Raw genomic sequence first — 16,303 nt, 5'->3', positions numbered from 1 at the left:
ACAGGTCTTGAAACAAGTTGGGGAATGGCTTCAACGTCCTGAGGAAAATGCCTTCCGACCCACAGATGGTAAATTTTATTTTCTCCAGCTTGAAACATTCCGCCGGGTCAGATAGCCGGTCTGCAGCCTTGGGTGGTGCTGCCAATTGCCAACTGAGCAGGCGGGAGATCATAGATACATAGAAGATAGGAGCAGGAGGAGGCCTTTTGGTCCTTCGAGCCTGCTCCGCCATTCATCACGATCATGGCTGATCATCCAACTCAATAGCCTAATTCTGCTTTCTCCCCATTGCCTTTGATCCCATTCTCCCCAAGTGCTATACCCAGCCGCCACTTGAATATATTCAAAATTTTAGCATCAACTACTTCCTGTGGCAATGAATTCCATAAGCTCACCACTCTTTGTGTGCAGAAATGTCTCCTTATCTCAGTCTTAAATGGTTTACCCTGAATCCTCAGTCTGTGACCCCTGGTTCTGGACACACCCATCATTGGTGACATCTTCCCTGCATCTACCTTGTCTAGTCCTGTCAGAATTTTATAAGTCTCTATGAGATCCCCCCTCAATCTTCTGAACTCCAGTGAGAACAATCCCAACCTAGTCAATCTATCCTCATATGACAGTCCCGCCATCCCTGGAATCAGTCTGGTAAACCTTTGCTGCACTCCCTCGAGAGCAAGAACATCCTTCCTCAGAGAAGGAGACCAAAACTGCACACAATACTCCAGGTCTGGCCTCACCAAGGCCCTGTATAATTGCAGCAACACATCCATGCTTCTATACTCGAAACCTCTCGCAATGAAGGCCAACATACCATTAGCCGTCTTTACCGCCTGCTGCACCTGCATGCTTACCTTCATCGAATAGTGCACAAAGACACCCAGGTCCCGCTGCACACTCCCCTCTCCCAATTTACAACCATTCAGGTAGTAATCTGCCTTCCTGTTTTTGCTTCCAAAGTGAGTAACCTCACAGTTATCCAAATTATACTGCATCTGTCATTGATTTGTCCACTCACTCAACCTGTCCAGATCATGCTGTAGGTTCCCTGCACCTTGTCACAATTTATCCTCCCACCTAACTTGGTATCATCTGCAAACTTTGAGATGATACATCAAATTCAGGCATTAGCCCGCCTCCCCGTGAAGAGTCCTGGCTGATCTGATACTCTGAAGACCGCTACTTTTGAGCATGCTTCCACCCTCATTCCTACAACACTGAGCATGGCCTCATAGAAGGTCGTCCAGTACCTGACATGTCTGGAGCACGCCCAGAACATGTGGGTTGTGTCGGCCGAGCCTCCCTGGCACAGATCACATTTGTCCTCCACCTCCAGGAGAACCGTTCATTTGTGTTCTGCTTAGGTGCGCTCTGTGCACCACATTTAGCTGCTTTCGGCTCCGCCTTAGGGTGGCGGCGTGGGCTTAAGTGGGGTGCTCTTTCCAAGGGTCGGTGCAGACACGATGGGCCGAATGGCCTCTTTCTGCACTGTAAATTCTCTGATTTATAATCAGGTGAAGTAGAGGCAGATTCACAATCACAGCCGATATAGGCAGAGACACAGTTGCAAGATAATTGCAGATTGGAATGTGAAGAATGGTCAGAATGTGAGTCTTTACAGGTAAACAAACCTTTACAGGAACAGACAGTGTGAGTTGGGTGAGTGATAATCACAGGTAATCGAGGTGTGAATTGTCTCAAGTCAGGACAGTTAGTCGGGTTCTGCAAACCCGGACAGGTTACATGAGGTAACGACAGGTAACCCGTGAGGGTTACATGAATTGTGACATGAACCCGAGATCCCGGTTGAGGCCATCCTCATGCCTGCAGAACTTAGCGACCAGTTTCTGCTCGGCGATTCTGCATTGTCGTGCATCTTGAAAGCCACCTTGAAGAATGTTTACCTGAACATCGGAGGCTGAATGTCCTTGACGGTCTACCTCAATACGCCGCAAGAAAGGATGTCCCGAGGCATGGTACATCGGCAAGACCATGCAGACGCTGCGACAAAGGATGAACAGACACCGCGCAACAATCGCCAGGCAGGAGTGGTCCCTTTTGGCCATTTTGGATGGCCCCCTAACAAAGGGAAACCCTGGAGTGCAGGGGTGTGTCCACTACCTAGTGTATGTATGGTTGATCCTGCAGAAAGGGGGGCACAAAAAACCCCGACCAGGATTATCACCTGAAACGTTAGGGCACTTACCAGCCCAGTGAAAAGATCCAGAATCGTCACCCGTTTGAGAAGTATGAAAGCCTTCAAGAGACTTTCCTGAGGGAGAAGGACCAACTGGGAGTAAGGAAGGGCTGGGTCGGACAGATGTACCATTCATGTTATGGGACGAGGGCTGGGGGGTAGCTGTACTGATTAGTAAGAAGACTGTGTTTACGGCAACAAGGACAGTCATAGACCCATGGGGGGCAGTATGTCATGGTCAGCGATGTCCTCGACGGGGTACCGGTAGTCCTGGTAAACGTGTGCGCGCCCAACTGGGGCAACTCTGATTTCATAAAGAAGACCATGCTGGAAAACCCCAACATCGACAGTCAAGGACAGTCAACCTCCAATGTTCGGGTAAACATTCCCACGGTGGCTTTCAAGACACACTAATGATGGGACGGGACTTTAACTATGTACAGGACCCATTGACGGACTGATCTAACCCCAGAACGGGAAAAAGACAGGCATGGCCAGGGAACTGGGAGCATTCAAGGAGCAGATGGGGCAGTGAACCCATGGCGCTTCCTGCACCCTGATGAGAAGGAATTTTCGTTCTTTTCACCGGTGCACAAGGTATACAGCCGTATCGACTTCTTTGCAGTGGGGAAATCAATGCTTCCAGAAATAATAAGTGCGGAATAAGTTATGGAATACTCCCCATTAGTCATCTCTGACCGTGCTCCACATTACATGGATGTGAAGTTGGAGACAGGCCATGCCCAACGCCCCTCTTGGAGGTTGGTCACGGACCTCTTGGCCGACAAGGTCTTCTGCCAGAAAACATCAAAGGCCAGAGGCGAGTATAACACTAACAACCAGAATGGGGAAGTTTCAGCTTCCATGTTCTGGGAGGCACTGAAGGCGGTGGTTAGGGGAGAGATTATAGCCTGCAGGGCTCGTAGAGATAGGGAAGAGAGGGTGGCTAGGCAACAACTGATCGACTCCATCCTGGAGGTCAGTAGAAAATATGCTGAGGCCCCGACGTAGAGCATCTGGCGGAGAGAAAATGCTGCAAATGGACTTTCACCTGATATGTACCAGGAAGGCAGTGCACCAACTCTGCCAGATACCCGAGGGGACCTTTTATGAACATGGGTGTTGTGTTATGTACTCTGGGATAACACAGGCTGCAACCCGATGCAGCTTTGACCAAAAGATACTCCAGACTTTGAAGTAAGTTCAATGTGATTTATTGAACCATTAGCACAGTTCTCTATGAGTTCGACACTCCTGCTGATCTTGCTATAGTAACTCAGTCTAACTAACCAGTCTGCTCTAAGCCACGTGATGGGTGTGATGCTTCTGATCTGCTCCTGTCCTACTCTCTAAGTGTAGCCTGTGGAAAGAGACAGAGCATGTGTGCCCTGTCCTTATATATGGGTTGTGTAATTCCCCCTTGCGGCAGTGTCACCTCTTGTTTTGACTGCCCATTGGGCGTGTCCTATTCTATGTGTTCATTAGCAGTATATCTGCATGTCATGACGTCTCTGGTGCTCCCTCTAGTGTTTACTTAATCGTAGGGTATTCACATTAACCCCTTGTGTATTTACAGTGATGCATATGACCACAACGGGGAGAAGGCTAGCTGCTTGTTGGCTCAACAGCTGAAAAAACAGGCAGCCACGAGGGAAATAGCCCAGGTATAGGACAGCAGAGGCAGACTGGTAACCAAACCAAAAAAGGTCAACCAAGCATTTGAGCCTTCTACCAGGGACTGTACACCTCTGAGCCCTCCCGACGAGGACTTGGAATGAAACGGTTCTTCGATGTACTGGACATGCCAGTCATGGGGGATGATAGGCGGAGGGAGCTAGAAGCACCAATACGACTGGGCAACGTTATGGAGAGCATCGACTCCATGCAGGTGGGGAAGGCGCCAGGACCCGATGGGTTCCTGACTGACTTCTATTAAAAATTCACATCAGCTCTGGCCTCACTCCTCGGAGAGATGTCCGCAGACCCGCTAATGAGGGGCACCCTGCCTCCTACGCTAACACAGGTCACCATATCACCGATAACCAAAAAAGTCAAAGACCCGATGGAATGTGGATCGTATAGACGCATTTCGCTGCTTAACATAGATGCGATAATACTCACGAAAGTCCTGGCCAAGGGACAGGAGAACTGCATAGCAGAAGTGGTTGCAGAGGATCAGACTGGGTTTGCCAAGGGCAGACAGCTAACTACGAACATCAGACGGCTGCTGAATGTGATACTAACCCCATCCGGGGAGAGAACACCAGAGGTGATCGGCTCCCTGGACTCAGAAAAGGCCTTTGACAGAGTTAAATGGAAGTACCTCATTGAGGTACTGGAGTGGTTTGGGCTAGGGACAGGGTTCACCACATGGGTGAAACTCTTGTACAATGCCCCCACGGCAAGTGAATGGACCAATACCACCAGTTCTGAATACTCCCAGCTGCACGAGGCACCAGGCGGGGATGCCGCTGTCCCCATTCTGTTTGCCATGTCAATTGAACCTCTGGCGATCGCGCTGCGAATCACAAAAGGCTGGGAGGATATCAGAAGAGGAGCCAGAGAGCACAGGAGTCTCACTTTATGCGGATGACCATCTACACCTTGGACCCGTGGAACAGCTTGACGGATATCATGAGGCTCCTGGAAGAGTTTGGGGCCTTCTCGGGCTACAAACTCAACATGGAAAGAACGAGGTATTCCTGGTGAACCCAAATGGGGGAGGGATGGAGCTGGAAGGTCTACCATTAAAACTAGCCCCCCAAAAACTCCACTTACTGGGATTCAGATAGCCCACGACAGGATACAGATCCACAAATGGAACCTGACGAGACTATCGGAGGAAGTTAAAAAGGACCTAAAGAGATGGGATGCACTCCCACTCTCCCTGGCAGGGAGGGTGCAGACGATCAAGATGAACCGACTGCCATGGTTTCTCTTCCTTTTTAGATTTACACCGATCTTCATCCCCAACAAGGCCTTTTTACAAGGAATAGACAAAATGATTATGGCGTTTGTGTGTGACTGGGCGGGGTGAGAATCCAAGAATCTCCAAAAATACACTGCAGAGGAGAAGAAACATGGGCGGCCTGGCCCTTCCGAACCTGCAGTCCTACCACTGGGCAGCCACAGCCGAAAGAGTGAGTGGATGGGTAAAGGAGCCGAGCAAGGAATGGGTGAAAATGGAGGAGTCCTCCTGCACAGGAACGACCCTCCGAGCACTAGCTCGCTCTCTTTCGCTCTCTCTCTCCCTCTCTTTCGCTCTCTCTCTCTCTTCCCCCCCCCCCCCCCCGACAAAGTACGCATTTAGCCTAGTGGTCGTAGCTAAGTTTAAAAACTTGGAACCAGATGAGTTCGCACTTTGCTTAACCGCTGTGTCCACCATGGCCCCATTTGCGATACCCACAAATTCTCATCAGCCATTCTAGATGCCACTTTTAAGAAGAGGAGACATGTTGGGGGGACGTTAGCAATTAGGGACTTCTACAGGGGGGGACAGAATTGCAACCCTAGACAAGCTGACAGAAAGACTGGAGCTACCGAACGGACAGGAGCTCCGACATTTACAAATCAAAAGCATTCTCCGCAGGAAACGACGACGTACCCGAGGGCTCCGAGAGACACAATGCTGGAGGACCTGCAGAGACAGACAGTATGGAGAAGGAGAACTACTCGGACATGTATGGACAGCTGTTAGAAAGGGCAAAGACACCACTGGACTGAGCAAAACAGAAATGAAAGGTCAAACTAGGGACGGAGGTGGGGTGGGGACTCTGGAGCGAAGCACTGAGCAGGGCCAACTCCACCTTCCCCTGTGCAAAGCCTTATGCAGTTTAAAGTGGTACACAGAGCCCACCTGACTGGAACCCGAATGAGCAGGTTCTTCCCAGAGGTGGTGGAAAAATGTGAACAGTGCCAGGGAGGCCTGGCCACCACACCCACATGTTCTGGACATGCCTCAGACTTGTCGGGTCCTGGGCAGCCTTCTTCGAGGCGATGTCCAGGGTTGAGGGTGGAGCCGTGCCTGAGAGTGGCAGTCTTCGGGGTATCGGACCAGCCAGAACTTCATATGGGGAAGAGAGCTGATATTCTTGCTTTTGCATCCCTAATGACACGCCGGAGAATCCAGCAGCACTACCCACAGCTGCGGACCGGCTGGCAAACCTGTTGGAATTTCTCCATCTTGGAGGGTCGGATGAGGGCTTCCACAAAGCAAGGGGGAAATTCATCAGCCTGTTCCAAGACCTGTTCGTGGCCAATGGCGAATAGGAAGGGAGGGGGCGGAGGGCCCAGTGAGGGTGGAAAGGACTACACACGAGTTCTACATAAACTGATGCAGGAACTGACATTTCTGTTTTAAATCCAACATCTGTATCTCGATCTCAGATTGATGGTGAACTATTTGATGAACATCCCCCACCCTGCAAGCAGAGGCTTGGGGCACATAACAATGTTAATGACCATGTTAAAAATAATTGATGGCTCCCTGATAACTCAGCTGGTTAATGCAGTTTAATCCAGGGAAGAGCAGGGAATTCTGTCAGTATCCAGCTGATATCATCCTGTACGCTTCACCCGATGCCGGTGTCTATGTATTTACATTGTGTACCTTGTGTTGCCCTATTATATATTTTCTTTTTATTTTATTTTATTTTCATGTACTAAATGATCTGTTTGAGCTTCTCTCAGAAAAATACTTTTCACTGTAACTCGGTACACGTGACAATAAACAAATCCAATCCAATATCACTTGCAGAACCGAGACCCAAAGCAGATTAACTGGCCATTCATCTCTGTGCTTCTGTCAGGGTGTGTAAAACACCCGCTGTTTTACCTTGCATAACAAAATGTGAGCATTCTTTGTAACAAGTTTGAAGTAGTTAATTTGTTTGTGAGGTGCTTTGACATGTTCCTGAGAGGAGTTATATGAATGCATTCCTTTATTTTCTAAAGTAAGAAGTCTTACAACACCAGGTTGAAGTCCAACAGGTTTGTTTCAAACATTAGCTTTCGGAGCACTGCTCCATCCTCAGGTGAAGAAGCACCTGAGGAAGGAGCAGTGCTCCGAAAGCTAGTGTTTGAAACAAACCACCTGTTGGACTTGGTGTTGCAAGACTTCTTACTGTGCTCACCCCAGTCCAACGCCAGCATTTCCACATTTTATTTTCTAAAGTCAGCGCATTAGAGATTGAACTTGAAAACTTTGTGTTATTTATGACTGGTGCCACAATGTCCACTGAACTTGGTATCATACTAATGAACATCTCGTATTGTTTGTGTTGTGGTTAGACTGTGAGAATCCATGGTGAGGCTTACATTTCCTTCTCCATGTGTTACAATACTCCAAAGATATTTTTGAATTGAAGGTAAGGTTTTACAGTGTGTGACAAAGCGATAGTGGGAAAGGGATGAGGGGTAAGTACCCACTAATGTATCTTCAGATGTCAGAGAAGTTGAAGGCAACACACGCCTCCTGGATCTCTTGCATATTCGCCTGCCTCAAAGTCAGCTGCTTTTTAGCCTCTTGTGTGCTGATTTCATTTTTATTTCATGGAGTTTTAAAATCTACTAATTGAACATTCAGCAAAAAAAAATGGATATAATGGGTGCTGTAATGTAAGTTATTCTCTGTTAAAATCTTGGTGCGGCAGTCCAGTGCAGTTTTAAACCTGTACACAATGATTCCATTTAGTTGACTGATCTGTTCAATGGCGCATATTTGTCCTAGTGTACTAGGAAGTACAGATGTCACAGTATCACCTGAGATTCTGTACTGGCTTCTTCTGTTTTCATTGACATCTGCAGTCAAGGGAGAATCTCTTGTAATATACCCGTGTCATCGCTGGCAATGTCCAGGAGCTTCTCAACTTTTTGGAGTAACCAATCTGTCTGTCAGTACAATGAAAAGCTGTTTTGTTTTGGTCTTCAGTGATTTTAGCAGTGAATTTACTGTGATCCCATTTAATTTAAACAAAGGGAGCATTGTAAAATAATCTGAATAGTTGACTTTGTAGAACATAAACATACTTTATACTCTCAGAGTAATTGAGCCACATTACACTGTTCTTGGGAGAGGTTTATTTATTTGGCTACTGATGCTGCTGAAGGTGTAACCATTTCAATATACATTCGGTGAAAATACTATGATGAGATGAGCAAATATCATCTGCCTGGAAACAGAATACAGGAGCTCATTCATGTTAAAAGCCAGTGGGGTGGGGAATTCTACCAACTGTTCACAGATAAGCCTTGAGTAACTGATGTTGGCCTTTGTCATAAACTAAGCATCCAGGCATTTTTACACAATAGACCTTTATACGGTTGTGTAAGTTGCAGTTGACGTGAGTGATTTTATGCAGTAAACTCAATGAAGAAATGACCGCTAATGTTTCTGGAAAAGGGTAGTTTATTGCACAGAGCTGCAGTTAACAAATTAGATGGTGAGAGAGGATGAGGATAAGGTGACTCTGGTACTCTGAAGGATAACGTTCTTTCAAGACACCCCTGAAAGATACATTTGTCCCATTAGAGTGCTTGAATGTTTCCAGGTGGAAAGGGAATTGATCACCTGGTGGGGTGTAAATGTAACTGTTTTCTTTGCTTTGAACCTGAGAGGAATGTACTTTTTTTAAACCTTTTGATAAGTCTCCCCTTCTCCTCAGTCCCCCAGGTACTTAAAAGCTGCACAGAGTTTATTGAGAGGCATGGAGTTGTGGACGGCATCTACCGACTTTCAGGAATCGCATCCAATATTCAGAAACTACGGTAAGTTGCCACAGTAGAAGAATGGAGGGCTTGTCGCATGATCTCACATGACATCTTCCTCTTAAGTCTCTTTAAAAGCAATCAATTTCCAATTGGAGACATAAATAGTATGAGGAAGGAATGAAGCTACATTGGTCGACTGTAAACTTTTTTTTCTGCTGAACACTTATCCGTTGAAGTGACGGGAGACTCAATCACATTGTTCGAGAATGCTGGAGTGCCAGCAGCCAGCTCCATATAATGTGAGACTGAGCCCAGCTACTCCACTGTGAGGCAGCATTGAATCCAGATGGGCACGTCCCATGGACAGAGGGTGATTGGTGGACATCTCCAGGACAGCAGATTCCCTGCCAAACTCTCCTTTTCACAGTGAGAGTCTGGTGACCAAATATGAAGTGAACAAAAGAGGATCACAAGGTGAAAAGCTCAAACACACAAATCTGTCGAATTAATCGCAGGACCTTCAACTCTATGCCAGTTCTACCATTTAGTAGATCGTGACTGATCTGTACCTCAACTTAGTCCCATATCCCTTGCGTAACAAAAATCAAAACCGGTTTAGTTTTAAGAATGTTAATTGACTCATCATCCACAGCCTTTTGTGAGATTGAGTTCCAGGTTTCCACTACCCTTTTTGTGGGAAATAAATGTTTGCTGTAAAATGGCTTGGTTCTAAATTTAGGTTCTGAAACAGAAGTAAATATGCTTGTGCAGCTGAGTGAGAGAGTTTAGTTAACAGTTTGTGTTATAATGGGAATTTCCACAAGAATTCCACTAATGATTTTCCACTCATCAGTTTCTTGTTCCAACATATCGAGCAATTCCATGCCGCCCATCATTTTCACTCCTACTCAAATGATTTCAAAATGCATCCTTGAGTTGATGTTATTTAATTATCTTCTATCCTGGATGTTGTTGCCCCTTGTTTGGATGTGGTTCCATGAGTTTTGATTTGCATCTGGAAGCAACCAAGAGCAAATAACAAGTGTAACACAGTTACTGTCCTCTGTGTGAGATTAGCAAACCTTCTAGGTTCATGACCATTCACTGGATACTATGGAATGATAAACCGATTAGGCCATTTATTTTTATCTGAATGTCATAGATCATAGAATTTACAGTGCAGAAGGAGGCCATTCGGCCCATCGAGTCTGCACCGGCTCTTGGAAAGAGCACCCTACCCAAGGTCAACACCTCCACCGTATCCCCATAACCCAGCAACCCCACCCTAAGGGCAACTTTGGACACTAAGGGCAATTTATCAAGGCCAATCCACCTAACCGGCACATCTTTGGACTGTGGGAGGAAACCGGAGCACCCGGAGGAAATCCACGCACATACGGGGAAGATGTGCAGACTCCGCACAGACAGTGACCCAAGCCAGAATCGAACCTGGGACCCTGGCGCTGTGAAGCAATTGCGCTATCCACAATGCTACCGTGCTGTCACTCGGGGTTGGTTGCTGCCTATTTGTTTTAATGCATATCCATATGTAACAACGATACCAAGCTCTGATTTATACAGCACCTTAATAGTAAAATGTTCTAAGGCATTTCGCAGGAATGTATCAGGGCAACATGGTGGCACAGTGGTTAGCACTGCTGCCTCATAGTGCCAGTGACATGGGTTTAATTCCGGCCTTGGCTGACTGTCTGTGTGGAGTTTGCACGTGTTCTCCATGTCTACATGGGTTTCCTGGATGTCCAAAGATGTGCAGGTTAGGTGGATTGGCCATGCTAAATTGCCCCTTAGTGTCCAAAGGTTAGATGGGGTTACGGGGGCGGGGGGGGGGGGGGGGGGGGGGGGGGGGGGATGGCGGGTGGCGGGTGCTGGGCCAAATGGCCTCCTTCTGCACTGTAAGGATTATTTGATTCTATGGTGAAGTCCCGGTCAGTGATGGAGTGGAGAAGGTATTAACGGGAGGCCCAAATTGGAGGAAAGCAGATTTCTTGGAGGATTGTAGGGCTGAATATTATTAAAGACAAAGGGAGGGCGAGACTGTGGAGGGATTTAATACATGTTTCAGACGTTGTCAGATTGGGTGCCAATGTACATCAGTGAGCAGGTGATGAATGAACAGGACATGGTGTGAGATTGCGTACAAGCTGCAGAGTTTTGGATAAGCTCAAGATGATTGAAGGGGGGAACTAAGTATTTATCGTTCTCTGTGAACATGTAATCTAATCTAAATTCTACAGGAATGGTGTGTTCATAAGAGTGGAATTACTGTGTAATTTAACACATGATTTTATTTGCCTTCACGTACAAACGATACTTGTCAAACAAAAAATCACTTGTATTTTATCCTTTGATGTTTTCTTCTTCTCCTTTCCCATTGATGAGCTACCTTGTTCCACAGTTTGTGTTTGCTCAAGTTGCTTCACAAAGTATTAGTCATTCTATCTACAGCTCTGCTGATACCAACAACATAAACATCAATTTTCCAGAATTGTTGAGAACTAAACTTGAAATGGATTTGTACGTCATTGACTGGTTAATATGGGACAATATAGTCATCATAATCTTTATTAGTGTCACAAGTAGGCTTACATCAATACTGCAATGACGTTACTGTGAAAATCCCCTAGTCACCACAATCTGGTACACCGAGGGAGATTTCAGAATGCCCAATTTACCTAACAAGCACGTCTTTTGGGACTTGTGGGAAGAAACCTGAGCACCCGGAGGAATCCCATGCAAACACGAGGAGAACGTGCAGACTCCGCACAGACAGTAACCCAATCCGGGAATCGAACCCGGGTACCTGGCACTGTGAAGCAGCAGTGTTAACCACTGTGCTACTGTAACATACAGGAGAACATCGAGCAATGTTTGTAAAATTCCTCAACTGGAATCTGTAAATAGATCAGATTGCAGGAATATGCACTGCATTTTTTCCTATTTGACACAGCTGTTCATGAGAAGTGTAAACAAGGTAAAGGCAGATCTGTATTAGGTAAACTTCTGAGGGTCAGTATAGAGGATAAGCTGAGGTCTCAAAAATAGAATGCTTGTCTTCTGCAGAGAGGAAAATACAGACAAAAATTCATACTGGACCTTCAGCTGCTTTATACTGGAGTCCACGGAGCCTTTCCAGAGAGTCCACGACACAGAGCTGGGACAGCTGGGCAACTACTATGGGTGACCACCCATGGCATTGCTCTCATTAAAAAGGCTCCTTTCCACCTGCTCGTCAAGTGTTTTCCCCTGTATTCCTAATCTCTCCGTGCCCCTACTCTCCCTGGTGGCCTCTGCTCCCTCAGGTGCACCATTTGTGACTCCACCGATACTGCAGCAGTCCATGTCCAAATGCAACAAGACCCGGACAAAATCCTGGCTTGGGACTGACCAGTGACAAGTACGGTTGTGCCACACAAGTGCCAGGCAACCTTCAACAAAAGAAAATACAACCATCTTGACATTCAATAACATTACCATTACTGAATTCCCACCATCAACACCCTGGGTTGGGGGGGGGGGGGGGGGGCGGGGGGCGGGGGGGGGGGAGAGTTGTTATCATTGACCAGAAACTGAACTCGACCAGCTACAAGAGCAGGTCAGAGGCTAGAAACACTATGGCAAGAAGCTTGACACCATCCAGGATAAAGCAGCCTGCTTGATTGACGTCCAGTCCACAAACATTCATTCCCTCCATCACCGGGGCACAGTGACAGCAATGTGTACCATCTATACGATGCATTACAGGAACTCACCTAGACTCCCCAGACAGCACCATCAAAACCCACGACTACTACCATGTGGAAGAACAAGGGCAGCAGAGCGTGGGAACACCACCACCTGCAAATTCTCCTCGAGCCATCTTAACGTGGAAATATATCATCGTTCCTTCACTGTTGCAGGGTCAAAGTTACTGTCTGGTGAACCGTTACTAAGCTGCTGTTTTCTATTTGGCACTTGCACTATATATGTGTTTCTTCTGACTGAAGTCAGATTTAATTTTCTATTTTTGCCAATTTCTTTCCCTCCATTCCTGAATTTCACTGGGTTATGGGTTTGATTGGCATTGACTTTCACTGGGTACAACCGCTGCCTCTCCCTTGGAGTAGAGGTTACACTCTTGTGTGCTTTCCCAGTGGTTGCATGTTTATGTATTTCCCAAGATGTGGCACTGGTTAAATAATTACTACAAGTCTCCCCTTGGCACAGTTGTAACACTTTTGCCTCGGTCAAAATGTTACCCTCAAACCTGAGTGCATCATCAAGACTGACACCTCAGTGCTGAGTGTTGCACTGTCAAGAGCTGTGATCTTTTGGATGAGACATCAAGGTCTTGTCTGCCGGCTTGTGATGTGAAAGATCCCATGACACTATTAGAAGTTAAATAGGGTTCTCTTGGTGCCCTATCAAATATTAATGCCTAACCAACTAATTATGGGTAGCACAGTGGTTAGCACATTTGCTTCACAGCTCCAGGGTCCCAGGTTCGATTCCCGGCTTGGGTCACTGGATGTGTGGAGTCTGCACATCCTCCCCGTGTGTGCGTGGGTTTCCTCCGGGTGCTCCGGTTTCCTCCCACAGTCCAAAGATGTGCAGGTTAGGTGGATTGGCCATGATAAATTGCCCTTAGTGTCCAAAATTGCCCTTAGTGTTGGGTGGGGTTACTGGGTTATGGGGATAGGGTGGAGGTGTTCACCTTGGGTAGGGTGCTCTTTCCAAGAGCCGGTGCAGACTCGATGGGCTGAATGGCCTCCTTGTGCACTGTAAATTCTATGATAAATTCTATGATAAAATGAAGGAAAAAAATCACCAGGATTGTCTGAGAGTTTGGCACTGCGAGTGAAAGCACAATGAACCAAGCCCTCACCGTTACCAGAACAAGGGTATCGGTTTATTCTGTTACTAACCGATCTTTAACGAGGCTTATCCTATATTCTTGTGCGATTTGGTGATGAGCAGTATTTAATAATACTTCTGTTTCGTGCCTTGAGACATAAAGAAACCATATAAATGCATGTTGTTCCATTTTCCATCATTAAATCATTAGTGGTGCAGAATCCTTTTCAAAGTCGTTTTCAAAATGTTTTTTTTGTTCTGCGTTTTTTTAGTATAATGAGTTCCAGACCCAGGCAGTGCAGGAGGAGAGACACGAAGCATATTTTTTAATGGTTTTATTGAAATTTTTAAGCCATCACTTCTTTTGCACTCTTCCCCCATTCCCTGTCTGTTAAAAGCTCTGATCTCTGTGGTGAAACTTGACTACCACTGCCTAAGATTGTCTGGAAGTATTAAATAGATCCCTTGTGTTAAAATAAAATGAGCAAAAGCCTAGGATAACCACAAATTGAGTCACCACCTGCAATCTTGCTTTACTGAGTAAAATCTCTTCCAGTAGAGAAATAAAGACACCCTAGTAAGAGTTCTGAGCTTCGAACCTTCATCCGGCCCTGGAGTGAAAATGCCCATACAAACCCGTTTTTATGGATTAAATTGCCAATGTGCGTTCTTATGGGGCGCGATTCTCCGCTCCCATGCTGGTTGGGAGAATCGCCTGGGTCGCCAAATTTTCCCGCGACGCCGGTCAGACGCCCTCCCGCAATTCACCCAAGCGGCGAGAACGGCCCCGTCGAGTTCCGCGTGGTGCAGGCCGGAGAATCACCCGAGACACCCAAAATGGCGATTCTCCGGCACCCCTGCTATTCTCAGGCCCGGATGGGCCGAGCGGCCTGCCCAAAACGGCGGGTTCCCCCCGGCGCCGTCCACACCTGGTCGCTGCCGGCAGGAACGCTGGGAGGGCGGCCTGTGGAGGGGCGAGGGGGGATCCTGCACCGGGGGGGGGGGCCTCAAATGGGGTCTGGCCTGCGATCGGTGCCCACCGATCGTCGGGCCGTCCTCTCCCTTCTTACTTCCGCAGCCCCGCAAGATCCGTCAGACATCTTCTTGCGGGGCGGACTCGGAGAGGACGGCAACCACGCATGCGCGGGTGACGCCAGTTATGCGGCGCCGGCCGCGTCATGTATGCGGCGCCGCCTTTACGCGGCGCCAAGGCCTGGCATGCGTAAATGACGCGGCGCCGCTCCTAGCCCATTATCGGGCCCTGAATCGGTCGGATAGGGGCCGTTTCGCGCCATCGTGAACCTCGACGGCGTTCACGACGACGCGAACACTCTTCCTCCATTTCGGAGAATCCCGCCCATGGTATTTCACTCTCCGGAAATGTTCCTCCTTAAAAATTAAGGAGCTATTTATTGGTGATGCAGTCTGCTCTGATTAAATGTGATCAGTTCTAGAATTATAGCGGGCTAAAAAAGGTTAAGTTGATAGGACAAGATTTGAATGCAGAAGATTAAAGGATGATCTAATCGAGATGTTTAAGATTGTTAAAGGATTTAATTGGGTAGATAAAGCTATTTCTCTGAGTGAGAGGGTTCAGAACAAGGGAAAATAACCTTAAAATTAAATCTAAGTCATTCAGGGGTGACATCCGGAAGCACTTACTCACACATAGGGTAGTGGACTGTTTCCGCCAGAAATCTAATGAGGCTGGGAATCAATTGAAAATTTTAAAAACGGAGCTTGATAGACTTGATAGATTTCTGTTAAGCAAATGTATCGAAGGTTTGAAAGCCAGGAGTTGATATACAGATCAACCACGATCGAATTGAATGGTAGAACCCACTTCGTTCGAATGGTCTTCACCTGTTTCTAGAAGGTGACATGACAATGTCTTCATGTGCTTAACTCCCAGTGGCTTCCTGAAGCAAATGCTGGGACACTGAACTTGTGATTAAGATCAAGAGCTTCATTGCAACTTCCCATAGCTCGTTGGGAAGAGAGCATCAGCTAAAATGTGCATTGCATGTTTTTTTTGTGTGTTTCGTCACTGAGTGAGCTGATTTTGACTAATTTCTCTTACAGACATGAGTTTGACTCTGAGCAGATTCCGGAGTTAACAAAGGATCTTTACCTCCAGGATATCCATTGTGTTGGATCCCTGTGTAAGCTGTACTTCAGAGAGCTACCAAACCCACTACTAACCTACCAGCTGTATGAGAAATTCTCAGTAAGTACTTTCACTGTCGGTGAATTAAAAGCAATCCTTAATAGTTCATGGCAGTGCAATTCAAACAAATGACAGTGCTTTTACAGAGCTCCCAAACGACAGTGCTTTTACAGAGCTCGCAAACAACAGTGCTTTTACAGAGCTCCCAAACAACAGTGCTTTTACAGAGCTCCCAAACAACAGTGCTTTTACAGAGCTCCCAAACAACAGTGCTTTTACAGAGCTCCCAAACAACAGTGCTTTTACAGAGCTCCCAAACAACAGTGCTTTTACAGAGCTCCCAAACAACAGTGCTTTTACAAAGCTCCCAAACAACAGTG

The 16,303-nt window shown here is 46.9% G+C and overlaps 1 protein-coding gene across 11 annotated transcripts in view; it reads left to right on the top strand.

The window, feature by feature from the left end:
* LOC140398303 (rho GTPase-activating protein 32-like) overlaps positions 1–16,303 on the top strand; it is a 792,529-nt gene that overhangs the window by 686,955 nt on the left and 89,271 nt on the right. For all 11 annotated transcript variants that reach the window (XM_072486839.1, XM_072486840.1, XM_072486832.1 and 8 more), the window contains 2 exons: positions 8,860–8,962; positions 15,839–15,983. In XM_072486839.1, coding sequence (XP_072342940.1) covers positions 8,860–8,962; positions 15,839–15,983 — 248 coding nt within the window. The remainder of the gene's footprint in view (positions 1–8,859; positions 8,963–15,838; positions 15,984–16,303) is intronic.

This window comes from Scyliorhinus torazame, chromosome 21, assembly GCF_047496885.1.
Source record: "Scyliorhinus torazame isolate Kashiwa2021f chromosome 21, sScyTor2.1, whole genome shotgun sequence".
NCBI lineage: Eukaryota > Metazoa > Chordata > Chondrichthyes > Carcharhiniformes > Scyliorhinidae > Scyliorhinus > Scyliorhinus torazame.
Note: the sequence above shows the minus strand (reverse complement) of the source record. Positions and strands in the feature narration are given on the sequence as shown.